Raw genomic sequence first — 20,929 nt, forward strand, 5'->3', positions numbered from 1 at the left:
CTGTGTGTGTGTGTATATTTTATATATATATATATATATGTACTTGATCATGCTCTCCCAAAATGAACAAAAACCTGCCCTTTTCTTTAAGATGATTTAGACCCCATTACTTTGGAGTGAGACACTGGAACTTTTTACAGCAATGAGAGGTAGACCTATATAATCACATTCATAGGGAATCTGGGCAAGTTAACAGTCAGTCAGGCATGAATGGCTCCAGTCAGTGAAAGCACTGCATGAGCCCACACACCTGTGATGGTGTTACTTTGATGAAAGAAACTATGTGCTGAAGTCACTGTGCCCGCCTATTAACACGAGAGGCCGACTTCAAACGCGCTCCTCGGAAAACAGATGTTTAAGGTGCGTGTGATGATCTGACAGGTGGTTGTTTGTTGTTGTTTTCTTTCATTTGCCATGGGCAACCAGAGGATTTTTATGAAATGCATAATTGTCTGTTTCACATTATATTGAACAAAAAAAAAAATAGACAGTAAGCCATATGCTAGTATTAAAAAAGTAGTTTAGATGGAATGCAAAAATGCGTCCTACTGAGATTATGGATTATTTTATTACTGCATACTACACTGTTTGTTAGATGGTTAGTTCACCCAAAAATGAAATTTATGTCATTAATTACTCACCTTCATGTTGTTCCACACCCATAAGACCTTTGTTCATCTTCGGAACACAAATTAAGATATTTTTGATAAAATCCGATGGCTCAGTGAGGCCTGTATTGCCAGCAAGATAATTAACACTTTCAGATGCCCAGAAAGCTACTAAAGACGTATTTAAAACAGTTCATGTGACTACAGCGGTTCAACCTTAATTTTATAAAGCGCCGAGAATATTTTTTGTGCGCCAAAAAAATAAAAAACGACTTTATTCAACAATATCTAGTGATGGGCGATTTCAAAACACTGCTTCATGAAGCTTCGAAGCTTTACAAATCTATTATTTCGAATTAGTGTTTCGGAGCGCATATCAAACTGCCAAAAAGTCACATGATTTCAGTAAATGAGGCTTGTTATGTCATAAGTGTTTCAAAATTTCAATGGTTCACCACTGGGGGGCATGACTTTGGCAGTTTGATACATGCTCCAAACCACTGATTCAAAAAAAAAAAAAAAAGATTTGTAAAGCTTCAAAGCTTCATGAAGCAGTGTTTTGAAATCGCCCATCACTATGTATTGTTGCATAAAATCATTATTTTGTTTTTTTTGGCACACAAATATATTCTTGTCGCTTCATAACATTAAGGTTAAACCACTGTAGTCACATGAACTGTTTTAAATATGTCTTTAGTAGCTTTCTCGGCATCTGAAAGTGTTAATTATCTTGGTGGCAATGGAGGCCTCACTGAGCCATCGAATTTTTTTTTTTTTTAAATATCTTAATTTGTGTTTTGAAGATGAATGAAGGTCTTACGGGTGTGGAACGACATGAGGGCGAGTAATTAATGACTGAATTTTCATTTTTGGGTGAACTAACCCTTTAAGGCCTGTTCACAACTATAATGATAACTATATAAGCGTCCACACCAGCGAACAGTATTTTTCTGTTTATTCTACCCATGTACTGCAGTTTTGTCTTCTGTCACTTTAAATGCTCGAGCTCTTTAAAGTAGGATGAATTCTGATAGGCTGTCAATGTTTTTGTCGTTCATCAGCTGGAAAAAAAAAAATTGTTCTGAAAGTGATTCCAACGATATAGTTTCTCTTTGCCGTTATCGTTATAGTTGTGGTGTGGACTCTACTTGTCACGGTTATATTTCATATATTTCCTATACATTATTTGATTGTATTATCCTGTTCAGCTGCGTTCACCTTGTTAACCTGTGTATTTAAGTTCCAGTGTTTGAATCCTCATTGTTAATGTTAACAACATCAACATTGCGTGACTATGTGTATTTAGTGTGTATTAGCAATATCTAATTAGCATTTTCTACCCAATAAACCATTAAACCCATTCAAAACATTTGTTTTGGCCACCTTTCAAAAGCCCTGCCAATATTTATTTTTATTCTTGTTTTCATGGACCTAGTCTTTTTTACTACTGGTGATTCACTAGTTTTCAATGATGATGGTCGTCTTTACCGTAATGACGCAAAGGCAAACTCGGATTTCCTGCGGAAACCTACCAGTACCACTCAAATTAAAGCTCATCATTACAAGCTTACCGTTGTGAATCGGGCTAAGGTTAGAAGATAGTTTTGAAAACTTGCTGGTTATGTACTTACTCACAAAATAATTGATTTTGGATTTTTTTTTTTACCAAAAAAAGTTACGGACTGCAACTTTAAGTAAATTAAAATAATATTGTTTACACTGAGTTGACAGTTTGAATGTTCTTGTTTCCTTTAATTTATTTTCATGATCTGAGGTGAATTATCCATTGTCTCTTTCAGTATGGCTTTAAAGGTCATGCAAAATGATATACAGACTCAAAGTAGATGCTTCTAACATTAAACAAAACACATAAACAGTAACTGAGATTATAATTGTCATACTCTGTATGCAGAAATAGAATTGTTGCGTATCGCTGTTGTGGCTGGTTAGGACAAAAACTCTGATTAACATGTTAAGCATGCCTTTTATCACGTGTCGAGGTGTCACAACACAATATAAGACTGTACAAAAATAATGTACACTGTAAAAAATGACCATGATTTTAACAGTAAAAGACTGTAAAAATGCTGCAGTGAAAAACTGTCAATTGGTTTACAGAAACTTTCCGTACTATACACGGTGAATAACTGTAATAGATCTAACGGTACACTTAATGTAATTTTACGGTAAAATACCGTTAAATTCACAGTTTTTGAAAGTGAAAAATAATTCATTGTAAAAATTTACAGTGAAAAAACGTAAATTGACATTCCCACAATTCCCTGCGTGACACTTCACATTTGTTTCTTCTTAGTTTTTCTCATTTTTTTTTTCTAATCAGTTATGTACATTAGGGTTTTATGTTACATCTAATGTTGTTAAATTAATGTGTATTGCATTTTTTAAATTTCATGCATGTTACCATGATGGTGTTTAGTGTGTGTGTGTGAATGACACTGTTCACCTTCTATATGTTAGTATTGTCCTTCTCAGCTTGTGGAAAATCTGCTTGTGATGAACTTTGATTCATCATGTGACTCTTATCGCCACTGTGTTTGGTGACTGTCAGTGTATTATAAAGGTACAAAACAGATATTAGTACTTCATTAGGTTGGTAAATTAACATTATATCGGTTAATGAAATACGTTATTTTACCATAAATTTAACATATTTTTCTTTACGTCGCTACTGAATTTTTTTGCGGTAAAGTTCTGGCAACCACAGCTGCCGTTTTTTTACTGTAAATTTTACTGGGATTTTTTTTTTACAGTGTAGTATGAGTATGACAATGAGTAGAGTGTTCACAATAAAGAAAATGGAAAATCTTTTAAAAATCTAGTTTAGATTTTTAGTCTGATTTAAAACACGTGTCCCAAGTTCTAAATGTGCAGTCACATTTGCCATTGATCTCCGAATTTAATGGGTGAAATTTGTGGGAAATTTCTGATTAGGGAATTTCCTCACAGATTTTGCAACTGGCTCAAATTGGTTATGCAAATTCATCATGTTGATCAACATGAAACCTGCTTGGTTTGAAGGTGACTTCTGTGTGATCTGCGCTTTAAACATTGCAACATTATTGACAATATACATTGGAGCTTTTTTTTGTTTTGTTTTGCCTGATGTGACCGCACCTTCAGAAATACGCTCTTTGTGTTCATGTTGGTTTCATATGATTTTGAAAACCTTTATACCATTTTCAAGAAAAGTTCCAATATTATTTTAAAAAGTTTTTTAAATGTATAGTTTAAGGTAAAACACAAATATAATGGATTATTAATTCAGAATTATCCTGTTCCATTTGGTGTTTTGTTTTGTTTTATCTGCATGTTGGTTGAAAAGTTGGTTAGTTGCTCATACCACATGAATTTGGCAGACTTTTTCAAATATTTTCAAATATTGCAATATATATATTTGTTGTCATTGTATATGTATTGGATTTTTAATGTATTTTTGCTTAAATTAGATTGAATGAGCATCACATCACTGACTCATATACACTAATAGCGAAAACTATTGTTAACAGGGTCTATTTGTGTAAGGAAATCACAAAAACTTTAAACACACACACCCGCCCTTGAAAATTTAAAAATAGGTATATAGAGGCTATTTTATCAGACACCATCTGCACCTCTTACTATTTTCTGTTCATCATGAAGTCTATTCATTTGCCCAGGAGCTGCCGGAAAGGAATGCAAAGCACATTCCACAAGATTATTAAGCAGATTTTCAGAAAAGCATAACATCTGAACATCAACAATCAGTCAATACAATTCAATGCAAAATAGCCCAGTGCAAAATCTGAATGCTTATTTACTACACCAAATGCTCATTGTATGAGTCTAATTCAAAAACCCTTGCACATGCATTACTAAAAACCTCTTTCCCTGTTAAACCGATCTTAAAAAAGTCTTAAAAATGATTCATCTAAGCCAAGAGTGAGCTTCTAAATCTTCTCTGATCAAGGAAAATTACAAAGTGGCCCTAGACGACCTTTTTAACTTTGAACAGGTTGACTCAGACAGCTGTGTTTAACTTCACACATATAAAATATGTGGTATGTGTGTGAGGTCCATAATGTTCCTCTGATTAAAAGCAAAACGCTATGGTGTGGGATATGACATAAATCCTGTTCCAAAGGCATGCGCTGCTGAAAATTCTTCAGAGATTAGGTAATGATGAGAGAACAGCTGTGCCGCCCACTGTACATATGCACGTGTGTTTGGTTGAGAGAAAAGAAGACCTTAAGGTCTAACCTTAAAATCAATGACATGCCATTTTTTTTCAGATATGTAAATTTATTAAAGGATCTCAAGCTGACTATCTGAAGATGTTACTGTAGCTATTAAAAGACATGGTACTTCCTTGAAAATAAATTCCAGCAAAGAGCTACACATGGTAATATAGCTTACTCTCGTTTAGTAATAAAAACGGCATCTCTGCGACACTTTAACATTTCAAATCCCTTGGTTCTCACCATCTCTGAAAAGCCAAGCCAATGTTGATTCTTGTTTTATTACGAGCTCTGTCATGTTCTCTTTTTGCCAACAGACTCTCCCCTGTTCAACATTTTTTAAAAAGTGTGATTCCATGGAAGTTTGAGATTTAGTGTGCTCCATGTCAACCTTTTTCATTTGTTGTGACAACAAACCTATGCCACTCCCACACCATGCATGCGTCAAAGTAGCTGGGGCAACTTTTCTCTATTTACGGATATGACGAGACACGCACGGGCAGGTGACGTATGAATACCCTTATAATAGGCTTACCATAGCGAATCAGGGTAAGACAAAAAAAAAATCATGTTTTAGAAGTAAGACCTAAAGTAACATAACAAATAAATTTCCAAATTACGGCCCAGCAAAGCATCGAAGATACTTGTGATTTTCAAGCACTCCCGAAGAGCTTTATTAGCAGCTTCAGGTGTGTTTAATTAGGGTTGGAGCTAAACTCTGTATGAGAGTGGTTCTCCAGGAGCAGGGCTGAAGACCTCTTGCATATACTTTTTACTTGATGGTTACACTTTTTTCAAAACCATATAAAACCAAAGACTACATTTCGAAGAACGTGATCCTTCTGTTGTAAACTAGATTTTTCCTTCTCTTTATCATGGACACTCTTTATCATTGACCCAAAAAACAAAACAGAAACTGAAGTTGGTTAGTTGTTTATATGTTGGTCAGATGTCTCCTTTTGTCTCCTTAAGTGGACTGCTCTTGGCCAGAATAAGCTACAATGAGAACCCGACATGTTGCAAGTCCACATTTCCATATTTCCTATGGAAATCTGCCAGGAAACAAAAGAAGCTTAACAAATACCAGGTGAAGTGTGGAGTATAGGATGACGTTCACACTTACAGGCCAGCCTCAGGTGGGTTCACACTGTCCTGAGGGGATCCAGCAGATCTAGACAGGCTGTGTTGATTGCGGAAGGCCTCCCGGGCCCGACGTCGCCTTTCTCTCTCGATCTCCTCAGCATCTTCGATACTTCGCTGGGCCGTCACTCTGCAGGAAAAGAAGTGAGAATGAGCCCCTTGTTATACTGGATACATTTTTCTTTCTTGAGCCAGCTGAGAATCGTGGTCGAATGATGAATGACCCCCTAGCCCAGAAGAGTACTGTTGACAATGATGCATGGACCTCTTCAAGAAATCTCCAACAATAGTTTGTTTAGTCCATTGCTTGAGATGCTTGGAGCCGGTGGAACATCTGCTCTGGCATTCGACACCGCCAATGCTTGAGTGACAGAGATGGGAGGCCCATGCAAACTCACATTCAAGATACTGAGGCATCTCTGTGTATATCTAGCCTATAAAAATACACAAACATCCTCTTCATGTCTTCAACACTGTGAAAGTAAGCCAAACTAACTGATTTCATTTTACACTTGAAGCTTTATTTACTAATGCAATGTCTTGCTAAATTTCTTACAAATGTTAATAGTAGCAACTCTTCCCAGATCATAAGGGGGTCTATGTTTCCTGAAAATTAAAATTCTATAATCCTTCACTCACATTCCAAACCTGTATGACTTTTTCTTCTGTGGAACACAACAGACATTTTTAAGCGTTTTTGTTCATACAATGGAAGTCTTTGGGCTCCAATGTTGTGTTCTTCAAAATATCTTTTTTCTGTGTTCTGTAGAAGCAAGAATGTCACAAAGGTCTCGAAGAACATGAGGGTTAGTAAATGATTTTTGGGTGAACTATCCCTTTAGGCACTCAGTCTGGATTGTGGATCAATTTAGGGTGAACACAGGTCACCAATGACCCTCAGAAGAATTTCAGGCCAGATTACATCTGAGGTCACAGGTGGCTAATGGCTTTACAAATAGCCGTAAAAGCATATTGACTGATTAGTATTGTCTTGTCAACGTTCAAAAGAGCTTCCAATTAGAGCCAAGTTTTTCAGCCTGATGCCATTGGTGAAAGTTTTTAGGTTCCACAACTTCTTATTTCGAAAAGAAATTAAAGTTTTTGATGAAAACATTCCAGGTTGAAGGTCAAAATTACTTAATTACAAAGTTTCATTGCAGCTTCAAAATGTTCTAAAAGAAATAAGGATCTTATCTGGAGAAACCATCACTTATTTTCTAAAAAAAAATTAAAAATTGTATACGTTTTAACCATAAATGCTCTTCTTGAACTAGCTCTCTTCTTTTGAATTCCAGCAGTGTAGACACTGCTAAGTGTATTATTGCCCTCCACAGGTCAAAGTTTGAACTAAATTGTTATATACAATATGCTTGCGCAAGTATATAACAGTTAGTTCAAACTTTAACCTGTGGAGGGCAGTAATACACTTGGCAGTGTCTACACTGCTGGAATTCTAAATTATGTTTTATTAACAAAATTCGGGAGGAGCAGGTGCAGATTATTAGACTAATTATCACAGGTGGAAGCATTCAGCTAATCAACCAATGGAGGTATATATACGGCAGACTTACCTCCGTTCGATTGACAGTTTATCAGCATCCCTCCACCACCCCATCTTCTCACTTCTAATTTCCATCTCTCATAACCACATCCGGGGGGAGTACTCTGGGTTCGGGCCAAAATTCCGAGCTCGGAGCCCTCCCCCTGGACAGCACGCCAAATACGCATTACTCTCTCTATCTAATCATATGTATTGTGAACTCGTGAATAGAGAAGAAGAAGAAGAAGAAGAGAGCTAGTTCAAGATGAGCATTATTGTTAAAACTTATATATATATGGGCCTCCATTGAAGTCCACTATATGGAGAAAAATCCTGGAATGTTTTCATCAAAAACCTCCAAAAAATCTTTTTCGACTGAAGAAAGAAAGACATAAAGACAAGAACATCTTTTATCACATGGGGGTGAATAAATTATCAGGAAATTTTAATGTGAAAGTGAACTAATCCTTTAAAGAGTCGTTTTTGTTGTCACTGAGGAAGTTCATTGAGGAACCTTTACAGCTGGAAAGTTCTCAGAAGGTTCTGCTGACCTGTAGATCACCTTTGCTACAGCAAATATCTTACTTTAATTTAGGAATTTGTCCTTTTGGAACTATTTTCAATAGCAAAGCAAAATATACAATCTAACTGGCTGAATTTAGTTTCAAATACAAGTTACAGATAATAGTTTCTTATTTATTGAACTGTTGTGGAAAAGCGCTTGCAATTATACTTGCAATCAAGGTGTACTGAATATATCAGAATGGCTGCAGTTACCTGTGGCACTCGTCCTGCGGCAATACTGGTACAAACCAGTTTCTGTGCATAACCCAACTACAGTTTAAAGACCAAACCACATCTTAAAACCAACCAGTACAGTTTCACAAAGGGCTTATGGCAGGATCTGATCTGTCACACACAGTTCCCGTGCCTATGATTATTATAGGCTGTTAATCATTGAGACAGGATTACTTCATTTTTTGGCAGGAGCTACTTGAATGATGTCAATCTTGCCAATGATGTCATTCAACATCAGATTTATTTACCACTATCAGTCTGATTATGTAGTCTGCTTTTCTTTTTTTTCTTTAAATCTGGAAATACCGTCTTCCAAGAGTTATGGAAGTGAAAACAGATTTTCAGTCATGGTGAGCGTATTGTCAAACACAGACTGACAAAATGTTTCTCAGACCCATTTCTGAATTAAATGGAAACAATAAAGTGAGAGAGAAAAAAAGGGAAAAGAAAACAAGAGCCTGGCTTATATTCAACATGTATCACCTCCCCTGACAATGTGTTGACTAAACTTCCACAGCCTGGTGCCCTGGGGCAGAAAGGATTTGGAAGGCTTGACGGATTGGGAAATGTTTTTCGCCATTGTTGCCTGCCCTAATTTGCCACAGCCAAGTCTGGTCTTGCAGAGCACAGGATGAGCTACATGGGTCAGCCACAAATGGGTCACATGGAAGTTGACCTCTGACCTGAGTTTCCCTTTTCTGCTCTTAACCTTAATGAAACCAGTGAATGGCAATTGTCTGATACATGCTCTCCATACAGGGTTTCATTATTGAACGAAGGAATGTATGACATTCATTGTTCTGTGGAACACAAAAGAAAGTATTTTAAACAGTTTTTGTTCATATAATGAAAGTCAAATTTAAATCTAGACTAAAAACACATCTCTTTGCTCTTGCATACACATAACACATTATCAATACATTAATATTTTTCAAATCCGTTAAAGGATTGTTACCCTGCAATATTTAGGTCGGCCGGAACCGAGAACATTTCCTATAACACTAGATATACCTGTACATCAGAATAAGAATGGCATCTCCGCTAATATCTGTCTCTCTGCTTATCCTGAGGTTTGCCGGGTGCTGGATCCAGGCCGTATCCAGATCAGATGGAGAACCTGTGTCTGGACCTGACTACAATGTAGCCCAGGAGACAATGGGCCTACAGACCCAGTTCTGGCTGCATCTATAATTCAGATTTTTAATCCCTGTATCCGCTTACATATATTTATATATAATCTATTTTTAATCTCTATAAATAAAAAAATCTATAATTCAGATTTTGATCTCCATATCCATTTACATATATTATATATATCTTCCAAGGGGTTTTTTCCCTCTTAGGACTTTTTTCCCAGTGCTAGCACGCTGGGTTTTTCCTCCTAGGGGGTTTTTTCCACCCCTGGGAGTCAGCCGACATTGGCTTAATGTAGCACCATCTTGTATATGTTACATATTACCACGCTTGTTTGTACAGCTTATTTTTAACCACTTCCCTTTTTTCTGTGCTTCTAATATGTAAAGCTGCTTTGAAACAATTACCAATTGTAAAAGCGCTATATAAATAAATTAGACTTGACTTGACTCAAAAGGGTCCAAGGCAACCTATTTTTCACGTTTTAAGTCATTTTTCAAAATACATTCTATGTTCCACAGAAGAAAGAAAAGCATAAAGGTTTGAAACAACATGATTTTTGGATAAGCTACCCCCTTTAAAGCCCTGTTTACACCAGCAACTAAGCAACTGTAAGTCATTCATTTTCAGTTGCATTTGGTGATTTCTGGCGGTGTGAGTGGGAGTATGCTCTCCCATAGCCTGGGTGTGCACTTCAGAATCTTGCCAGAAGTGCAATCTGAGTCATCTGGGTACTTTTTGCCTTATAAATTAATTCAGACATACTACTTTTTTCACATACTCTGGTTTCCACCTACTATACAGTAGAGAAGTATACACATTTCAATGCAGCCAGAGATTTCCTTTATGGTTTAAATAAGCCCTGTTTAGGGGTTGAACGACTTCAGATTTATTAAAGTCGACATTTAAGTGATTAAAGTCAGTTGACGGTGACTAGTCGATGATGACGTCATTAATGAACAAATAAGGGGACGCATTTTTCCATTCCAATGCACTCCTTTTTCATTGTTTTTCATTGTAGAGTACCTCAGGGAAGACGTGTTTTTGTTGGCCAACCCGGAAGTTAGCGGCGCACGGGTTGCATCGATCGAAAGCCTATTCATTTTTCCCATAGACTTTTGGAAAATCGCAAAAAATAAGCTTATAAAGGGTTATGACACTTACATGTTTTGTCTATCAAGATAATCTTTACAAGTTAACTCAACATTTATACATTTCGAAGCCTAAATAAAATCGTCAGATATAAAAAGCTAAACGGACTACAGCACACCATGGTTGCGGATCAACGTCACCACCACCAAGCTTCCTCAAACTTTTTTTAAAAAACAACTTTATTTAAAAATATGCTTGCTGTTTATGATCTGCGCTGTGAATGAATACTTATCCACTTTTTCATGAGAAATGCTATCCAAATGTCGTGTTTGTCACAATGACGTCTAAAGTCCCCGCCAAAGGAAGTAGTCCCTTTTAGCAACTTGTTAGCAACTGCCGTTTTTAAGACACAATAAAGGTTTATAAAATCACAAGCGGGTTATAACTGGTGTGTTTTATGTCATAGATCAAAACGTGAAGATATTTAGAACCTTTGTTAACCACAGACCTTATTTCAGGCGATTTAGCAAAAACCCATTCAAAAAACCCATTGACTTCAGGGCGATGGAACCGGATGCGAGTATGCATTTTTTTTTTGTCATTAACTGTTGGATATGGAGCGTAAATGTGGACTTCAAAGATTTCTCATCCTGTTGCGCCCTCTATAGGCCATGACCAGCAACTAGTCGACGTCATGCTTAAAGCATCATGGCAGAGCATTAAAGGAACACTCCCCTTTTTTTGAAAATAGGCTCATTTTCCAACTCCCCTAGAGTTAAACAGTTGAGTTTTACCGTTTTTGAATCCATTCAGCCAATCTCTGGGTCTGGTGGTACCACTTTTAGCATAGCTTAGCATAGTTCATTGAATCTGATTAGACCGTTAGCATCTCACTCAAAAATGACCAAAGAGTTTAAATATTTTTCCTATTTAAAATAGGGATGCACCGAATGTTCGGCAACCGAAATTATTCGGCCGAAAATAGCCAAAAAAAGCACTTTCGGTATTCGGCCGAATAAGTAAAAAGGCCGAATAAATTTTGCCGAACAATGACGTTAATGACGCAATCAAATAACGAGTGAGAGGCGCGCGCTTTATGCAGCAAACATGTCAGCAGTGTGGAAGCACTTTAAAGTGTCAGAGAAAGAGGCAAAAACGGCCGTTTGCAGACATTGTTCTGCTGAATTATCCAGAGGGGGTGCATCTGCAAAAACGTACAGCACTTCAAGTTTAATTTATCATTTAAAATCAAGACACCCTGAACATCATGCAGAGTACGAGAAAGACACGGCGGCGGCAACGGCAACAGCAGCAGCGAAAAGAAAAGTAGCTCCCAGTCCTAGGACACCCACTCCATCTGTGGCTGACTTCTTAGAAAAGTCAAAAAAGTTTGCCAATGACAGTGCCAAAGCTAAAGGTATTACTAAAAGGATAATGGAATTCATCGCATTGGATGATCAACCATTCTCTGTTGTAGAGGATGTTGGATTTCGCAGGCTTATAGACCATATTGAGCCCCGTTACACCATCCCTAGTAGACGGCATTTCTCAGACGTGTGCTTACCTGAGATGTATAACGTCGTTTCAACTAACGTCCATGAGCTTTTGGCTACAGATATTGCAGCCCTCAGCTTCACGACTGATATTTGGAGCTCGGATGTGAGCCCCACTAGTATGCTGAGTTTAACTGCGCAGTGGATCGACAAAGATTTCAAGCTACAAAAGATTGTGCTTCACTCACAAGAGTTTAGAGGGTCCCATACAGCTGTAGCCATATCTGAGGCGTTCGCCAACATGTTTGACACTTGGCGTATCGACCGATCTAAAGTGCATGCGGTAGTCAGTGACAACGCAAGAAATATGGCTAAAGCCATGGAAGATAGCAATCTGAAAGGAATACGGTGTATGGCACACACAATTCAACTGGCGGTCAACGAGGGATTGTTGAGTCAGCGCAGTATAGCAGATGTGATAGCGATAGGCAGGAAAATTGTTGGCCATTTTAAACATTCACCGCTTGCCTATGCGCGCCTACAATCTATCCAAGAACAGTTCGGAATGCCACAAAAACGTTTCCAACAAGATGTGAGCACAAGGTGGAACAGTACATATTATATGCTGGAAAGCCTTTTTGCGCAAAAGCGAGTCTTGGCTACATACATAGCAGATCATGACCTGCCCGCGACATTCACCGCATACCAGTGGGTGTTAATCGAGAACGTTCTCTCTCTTCTCGCCCCCTTTGAGCAGATAACAAAAGAGATAAGCTCATCTGATGCATCTGTGGCAGACGTCATACCCTTACTTGCAGCACTAAAGCGTCTTTTAAACAAAGAGGCTGAAACAGACCACGGAGTGAAAACGACTAAAAGTGCGCTCTTAGAAGCTGTCAGCACACGATTTAGTCAGGCGGACTCAGAACCCCTGTACTGCATCGCGACTGTGCTTGATCCAAGATATAAAGATCATTACTTGGATGTGGGGAAAAAGATTCGCACACGAGAAATGATCCAGGCCGAGTTGGATTTGGGAAAGCCGCTAGGTGATGGAGACGGTCAGGTGATGCACAGCGCAGGAGATGAAAACAGCGCAGAGAGTAAACGGGCTCGTACTACAGATGAGCCGCGCACAGTCTCGCTGTCTGACATGTTCGATGAGATCCTCCAAGAGAATAACCCATTTGCAAGACAGAGGACAAGCTCGACCGCTCAACAGTTAGATGGGTATCTCTCAGAAGTCCCCATCCCCAGGAGCAATAACCCTCTCGAATTTTGGAGGACCAATCAAGGCCGCTTTCCCGACCTGGCGCAGATGGCACGCAGGTAGGCTACTTGTATGGGAAATTAATTTAAGATTTTATTTATATTTTGGATTATGGTAACACTTTATAAGTAGTTTCTATTTTTAACATTAACTAACAATGAAAAACCCTTATTAAAAGCATTTATTAATCTTAATGTTAACATTTACTAATACAGTATTAAAATTAAGTATTACATTTGTAATTTTTGAATTAAAAGTATCAAAAGTGGTAGGCCTATTTGTTAAAATTGTTAATGCACTTATACTAACATGAACTAAATATTTTTTTATTATCTTACATTAACGAAGATTAATAAATACCATAACAAATGTATTGCTCATTGTTAGTTAATGCAATAATGTTAACAAACATTGTAAAGTGTTACTACCTATATTTTATATTGTATTTTGTGAAAATTTATTTTCAGTGTAGTAAAATAGTAGGCCTACACTAGGTTTCAACCGTTTCATTATCTTGAAGACATTGTTCGTTTTGAAATGAGCAACTGTCAGAAAACTGCAATAAAATTTTCAACTATTCTGCAGGTACTTGTCTGCTCCATGCACAAGCACCGACAGTGAGAGACTGTTTAGTGCTGCATCTCATGTCATCGATGAGAAGAGGAACCGACTTTCATGTGAGAAAGCAGAGAAGCTACTTTTCATAAAGAAGAACCTGCCACTTTTCCTGAAGAAGTAGGCTAAGTAGGCTTATGTCTAGGACAGTTATTCATTTGTTGTGGGTTCATCCACATTTTTTGCACTATTCAATGCACATTTGTTGTTGTAGACATACAGAATTACATTCTTTCAGCAGTCAGTTATAGGCCTAACATAGGCTATTCAAGAAGGGGGGCTTCAAAGATGGCTGAATTTTTTTTTTTTTTTTTTTTACTAATTTATTTATTTTAAGTTATATTGTGCTTTGTTTGTATACTATTTGCTGGAATGTTCAAAAATGTTCAGTGTTAAATAAATATTTTGAAATTGTATTTTTGTTATTTGATTTATTTATCTGAAAAGCAACACAAAATAGTAAAAAGCAAATTTTTACTATTTAATTATTATAATGGTGAAAAAATTGGCAAAATAAATGGAAAAAATGCGAAACACCGCGTTCGGTATTCGGCCTTCGGCCTTCGGCCAAGCATTTCATTATTATTCGGCTTCGGCTTCGGCCAAGAATTTCATTTCGGTGCATCCCTAATTTAAAACTTGACTCTTCTATAGTTACATTGTGTACTAAGACCGACAGAAAATGAAAAGTTGTGATTTTCTAGGGCGATATGGCTAGGAACTATACTCTCATTCTGGCGTAATAATCAAGGAACTTTGTTGCCGTACCATGCGTGCAGCAGGCGCAATGATATTATGCCGCGGCTGTGACCCCCTGCTTGCACAGGGAGTGTACCTTGCAACAATGGAGATATTTCAGAGAGACACTGCGTAATATCATTGCGCCTGTTGCACCAATGGAACAGCTGATTATTATGTCTTGATTATTACGCCGGAGTGAGAGTATAGTTCCTAGCCATATCAGCCTAGAAAATCACAACTTTTCATTTTCCATCGGTCTTAGTACATGATGTAACTACAGAGAAGTCAAGTTTTAAATAGGAAAAATATTGAAACTCTTTGGTCATTTTTGAGCGAGATGCTAACGGTCTAATCAGATTCAATTAACTATGCTAAGCTATGATAAAAGTGGTACCGCCAGACCCAGAGATCGGCTAAATGGATTCAAAAACGGTAAGACTCAACTGTTTAACTCTAGGGGAGTTGGAAAATGAACCTATTTTCAAAAAAAAGGGGAGTGTTCCTTTAAAATCGATTAGTTGATTAGTCGGTGCAACCCCTAGTTTACACTGACAGTGACTAGTAACGACAAAACAATTGGAAGTTGTTCATTGTTCAATAAAAGACAAGAAAATATAGCAATCAGGTAAATGTTACTGGGATTTACAGGGTCTTCACTGTTCTATACAATCGTTTATTATGAAATTCAAACAACAAATGTTGTTTTGGCACTATTTAATGTGGAGTGATATCGCTGCACACCTCAAGCTCACATGAACCGATCATATCTTCCTCTTTACTACTACTTATAACACAAATAAACATTGAATTAATAAAAAGGTATGTTAAAGATTCAGGACAACTTACTGAAATATATCACCTGAAATGTATTACTGGTGTAATCGGCTAATCAGTGTTTCAACTGAGGAAAGACGTCAGCAAAACAGTGGCATTAGAAATCGCTTTCAGTGTGATCAGGAGTTTATAGAACTGGAGCCAGCAATCACAAACACACTAACATCCATTTTAATGTGTTTTTCTATCTCAGACTAAAATGTGAAGGGTAAAAAAAGTTCCTGCTGTACCACTGTGTTCTCAACTTTACTCTTTTCTGATTCTCTTTAAATGTTCCCTTTTGTTCTCATGTACAGGGAAGCATATACTTGTTTTGTGTTTGTTTACAGGAAAGCAAATCCTGCCGTTTGAGATCTGAATGATGGATGCTGTTATTTCCCATCTCTCTCATTTTATGTCTGCATTGAAGGGCAGCTGTGAGGTTTATTGACTCTGCGAGTCAGATGATGTCATCCTAACGACAGATTTAAAGAGCAAAGGAGAGTTATTTTCCCAGGCATGTTAGTATCTTCCTGCTGTCAGTGTGTGGTCAAATCACTGTAAACCCCGCAAACGTTTCTCAGTGTTCCCTAAATGGCTGAAGAAATTTCAAAGCACTAAGCTGTGGAAAGTGCGCCGTTATGAATCATGAGGACTGTAACATCTGTAATTATGTCATTTAATCGGACAGCTCTAAAAATGATTTATTTCTTAGCACACTTCAAAAGGAGAGAATAGATTCCTAAATTACTCACACTTAAAAATAACACGGGGTTTTCTAGGGAAGGTTGTTTCTGCTACTAAATAAAAAAGATAATTGCAGCTTTTTAACGTGCAATTCTGACTTTTTTTCTTGTAATTGCAAGTTTATGTCTCGCATATCTCACTTCTTTTCTCAGAACTGTGAGATATAAACTCACAATTGCGAGTTATAAAGTTCAATTTTGAGGGAAAAAAAGACTTGTCTCAAAATTGCAAGTTTATATCACACAATTCTGACTTTATAACTCACAATTGCGTGTTGTGAAGTCAGAATTGCGAGATATAAACTAATTTCTGAGAAAAAAGTCAGAATTGTGATATAAACTCGCAAATCTGAGAAAAGTAATTTTTTCCTTCAGAATTTGACTTTATAACTCACAATTGCAACTTTATATCACACAATTCTGACTTTATAACTCACAAGTTTGAGTTTATATCACACAATTCTGACTTTATTACTCAATTGCGAGTTTATATCACACAATTCTGACTCTATAACTCACAATTATAAGTTTATGTCACACAATTCTGACTTTATTACTCAATTGCGAGTTTATATCACACAATTCTGACTCTATAACTCACAATTATGAGTTTATATCACACAATTCTGACTTTATAACTCACAATTATGAGTTTATATCACACAATTCTGACTTTATAACTCACAATTATGAGTTTATATCACACAATTCTGACTTTATAACTCACAATTATGAGTTTATATCACACAATTCTGACTTTATAACTCAATTGCGAGTTTATATCACACAATTCTGACTTTATAACTCACAATTTTGAGTTTATATTTCACAAGTCTGACTTTATAACTCACAATTTTGAGTTTATATCACAATTCTGACTTTATAACTCACAATTTTGAGTTTATATCACAATTCTGACTTTATAACTCACAATTTTGAGTTTATATCTCACAATTCTGACTTTATTACTCAATTGCGAGTTTATATCACACAATTCTGACTCTATAACTCACAATTATGAGTTTATATCACACAATTCTGACTTTATAACTCACAATTATGAGTTTATATCACACAATTCTGACTTTATAACTCAATTGCGAGTTTATATCACACAATTCTGACTTTATAACTCACAATTTTGAGTTTATATTTCACAAGTCTGACTTTATAACTCACAATTTTGAGTTTATATCACAATTCTGACTTTATAACTCACAATTTTGAGTTTATATCTCACAAGTCTGACTTTATAACTCACAATTTTGAGTTTATATCACAATTCTGACTTTATAACTCACAATTTTGAGTTTATATCTCACAATTCTGACTTTATAACTAACAAGTTTGAGTTTATATCACACAATTCTGAGAAGTCAGAATTTTTTCCTCAGAATTGGACTTTATAACACACATTTGCAACTTTATATCACACACTTCTGAGGAAAACTATTCAGAATTGCGAGATGTTGACTTGCAATTGCGAGAAAAAAATCTAAATTGTGAGATAAAAAGTTGCAATTACCTTTCTTATTTTTTATTCAGTAGTGGAAACAAGTGTATATAGTTTTCACAGCAATGCCATAGATGAAACGTTTTTAGTTCCCCAAAGAAACCTTTTTTTTCCTTCTTAGTGTGAAGGACATTTTTAAAAAACTAAAGATGCATTTTTGAGTATAAAGAACCTTTTGGTTTAATGGAAATATTCAATGGATGTTAAAGGTTCTTCATGGAACAATAGATGCCAAAAAAGAACCTTTAGTTTTAAGAGTGTAGCTGGTATATGAAAATGTGCATAACAGGCTTTGGAATGGGATTTTGTATTAGCAAATAGTTTATATAAATAGACACTTTCTTCTAATTTCTGAAATATACAGAAATAACCTGAATTTTACATCTCATTTCTCATTGCCTAGAGCCTAGCTTTAATGGCTCATCTTACCCCACTCCCCCTATATACGTCTCTAATGCTTAACTAAACATAACACAGTGCCCTCAGTGTTTATTCTACTCTGCTGCCTAAAACCTTCGAAACCTTCGGAAAAGCATACTGCCACAGGGATGGTAAAGTTTATTCCCCCATTCAGTCAAACGGCTAAGCCTTCTGCATTCCTGCAGCTCTTATCAGAGAATCGTAAATAGAAGAGCGGCTCACGTAAAGTCCACAGACCAGGGGATCACGACTTTGACCACAATGGGAAAGATGTTTTGTGTAAGATAAAAACATAGGTGTGAAATTTTTACAGAATCAACACCACAAAACCTAAAATTTACATCCTTCCAAATCTGAAACGGTTATGATTTTAAGTGTGAGTGTGACGTACTGTGTGTACTGTACAATCTGTGAAGGTTATAATGGATTTCAAAACACAGTGACAAAATATTGTATACACAGTGTTGTAATTGACATATCCGGTGCGGTTCTGATGAATCCAGGCCATTAATAAAGAAAGCAACTTGCTGAGTGTGAGAAAAAGCTGTTTTTTGGCAGCTCTGAAAAGCCTTGGGGAAATAAATCCTGTCTGCCATTAATGCAACCTGTTTGTTTTTGACAAAGCACACCTGATCCACCTCAAATCCTGTCCGTACAGAAATGAATACTGCATACACATCCTGAGAGGTTATGCTGTTTTTGTCTTTATATATACATATATATTGTATGTGGTTGTTTAGATGCTGGTTTATAATGAAAACTGTCATCATTTATCCTTTAAACCACTCCTTTCATGTTCCACGGAAGAAAGACAGTCATACGGGTTTTGAAAGATATGAGGGGTAAACAATGACTTAAGTTTCATTTGAACTTTTTCTGACAAATTTTTGGAAGAATTCTGAATAGACACATTTATTTTTGTGGGAAAACACAGTTGGGTAGTTTTTGATGTTTAAAGTAGTACACTGTGAAATGGCAGCTTCATTGTTTACAGTAAACAAACCCAAAATTATAGTTGGTTTGCAACACCTTTACAGATAACTGGTTATATCAATGCCAATGAATGTCAACAGGTCAAATCTTTAATTAGGTGCCCTCAACCCTCCCTTCTCCCATCTTCTATCCACAATCCCACAGCACCTCTGGAAGAAACAATAAACTCTCATTTGGAACCCTGACAAAATTCCAGCTTATAAAAGTCACACATTATGCATTTCTCTGTAAAGACAGCAAGGCACGAATGTGCGACAAATTGTAGGAAAATGTGCTGAGAGTTAATTATTGAATTTTAAATACTATATGTACTGTAAAACAATCCTAGTACGTGTTCAGGTTTTGTTTTGGTGAAAACATGTTTGTCAAGCGATCATAATCACAATGTTGGTATTTACAAAAACGGGTCGTTTTAGCAAAATTGCGAAATTTAAGAGTTGAGCTAATGAGAGAGATTTGTGAATTGAGGGATTATTCATAGTTTTAAAATGTAACTATTGAACTATTAAAGACAATTCAGTGATTAAAATAATTATTTGATGCTTATTTTGATAAAAAAAAAAAAACTAAAAGATAAAGGACCTAAGTAATACAGTTTCCGTTATATGTATATATACATTTTTTACCTAAAATCTTAATGTTATATGTCAAATAACCAAATACAGACATTTCCATTCCCCAAATGTAAAAAGTTAATGTCTTCTCATAACAAAGGATGACAGGTTCTTAAAAAACACATGGCATTTAAATAAGCTGTACTGTTATATACAGCATTAAATATTAACATTACCTTCATTTCAAACAAGAATAACACATATTGTATCAATACCCATGAAACTGACATTAGCAATTGCAAAATAACAAAGAAAACAAAATACATTCCCATCATCACACCTGAGATCCCAGCAATAAACCTTACATTTGATGCAAAAGTGATACAAATCCCTCACCTCAGGAGATTCTGCAAGCCTTGCTTGCTGGAGTTTCGTCTCATGATTGCACTTGACATTGTTCTTTCTTCTGAGTTTTTTTTTTTAATTCTGGGATGTTTTGAATTCCGTGGAATCTGATTCACAAAGACTCCCTCACACACTTTCCTTGGACGCTCAGCTTTTGAGGAGAGATCCACGCGGCACTCTGTCTCGTCTCAGAGACTGGCTTTAGTCACACACTGTCCCCTCCTCCTCTCCTCCCTTTTTTTTTTTCTTTTTTTCACTTTCCTGCATGTGGTTCTCATTGAGAGAGCTCAGACCATAACCTAACATCTTTTCCCTCTTTTCCAGGGTCATGTGGGTGTCCCAGGGGAAAATGTAAGTTGATACCCCCCACCCCATGCTATGAAACCAGCCCCCCACATGACCCCCATCCCAAACCCAGAACTCAGCCTTTCTTTTACACTGTTTACATTGCTAACAAAGCTCTCAGACATGCTTACAAACAAACTTCAGGAAGCATTTTGGTTCTTCCTATTGTTTTTCTCATATACTTGCAGTATCAATCATTCTTGATGATGACATAATTATACTACTGTTCAAATATTTGGGGTCAGTATGATTTTTTCTTTTCTTCAAGAAATGAATACTTTTATTCAACAAGGATACATTCAATTGATCAAATGTGTCAACAAAGACATTTATAATGTTACAAAAGATTATATTAAATAAACACTGTTCTTTTGAACTTTCTGTTTTGTTCTTCACTGTTCTGATCAAAGAATCCTGAAAAAAATTTGGATTTCCACAAAAATAAGTGCAGGGCAACTGCAGAAGATTCAGCTT

The 20,929-nt window shown here is 36.5% G+C and overlaps 2 protein-coding genes across 4 annotated transcripts in view; one reads left to right on the forward strand and one right to left on the reverse strand.

The window, feature by feature from the left end:
- Positions 1–20,268, reverse strand: part of lsp1a (lymphocyte specific protein 1 a) — a 47,221-nt gene extending 26,953 nt beyond the window's left edge. For all 3 annotated transcript variants that reach the window (XM_067380262.1, XM_067380261.1, XM_067380260.1), the window contains exons 1-2: positions 20,102–20,268; positions 5,967–6,113 (exon numbers count right to left, since the gene is read on the reverse strand). In XM_067380262.1, the coding sequence (XP_067236363.1) occupies positions 5,967–6,113; positions 20,102–20,160 (206 nt within the window). In that variant the 5' untranslated portion in view covers positions 20,161–20,268. The remainder of the gene's footprint in view (positions 1–5,966; positions 6,114–20,101) is intronic.
- Positions 11,655–14,049, forward strand: LOC137015560 (zinc finger BED domain-containing protein 4-like). Its single transcript, XM_067380610.1, has 2 exons — positions 11,655–13,369; positions 13,896–14,049. The coding sequence occupies exons 1-2, from the start codon at positions 11,655–11,657 to the stop codon at positions 14,047–14,049; spliced, it is 1,869 nt and encodes a 622-aa protein (XP_067236711.1).
- Positions 20,269–20,929: the final 661 nt, after the last annotated feature.

The sequence above is a fragment of the Chanodichthys erythropterus genome, chromosome 24, assembly GCF_024489055.1.
Source record: "Chanodichthys erythropterus isolate Z2021 chromosome 24, ASM2448905v1, whole genome shotgun sequence".
Classification (NCBI taxonomy): Eukaryota; Metazoa; Chordata; class Actinopteri; order Cypriniformes; family Xenocyprididae; genus Chanodichthys; species Chanodichthys erythropterus.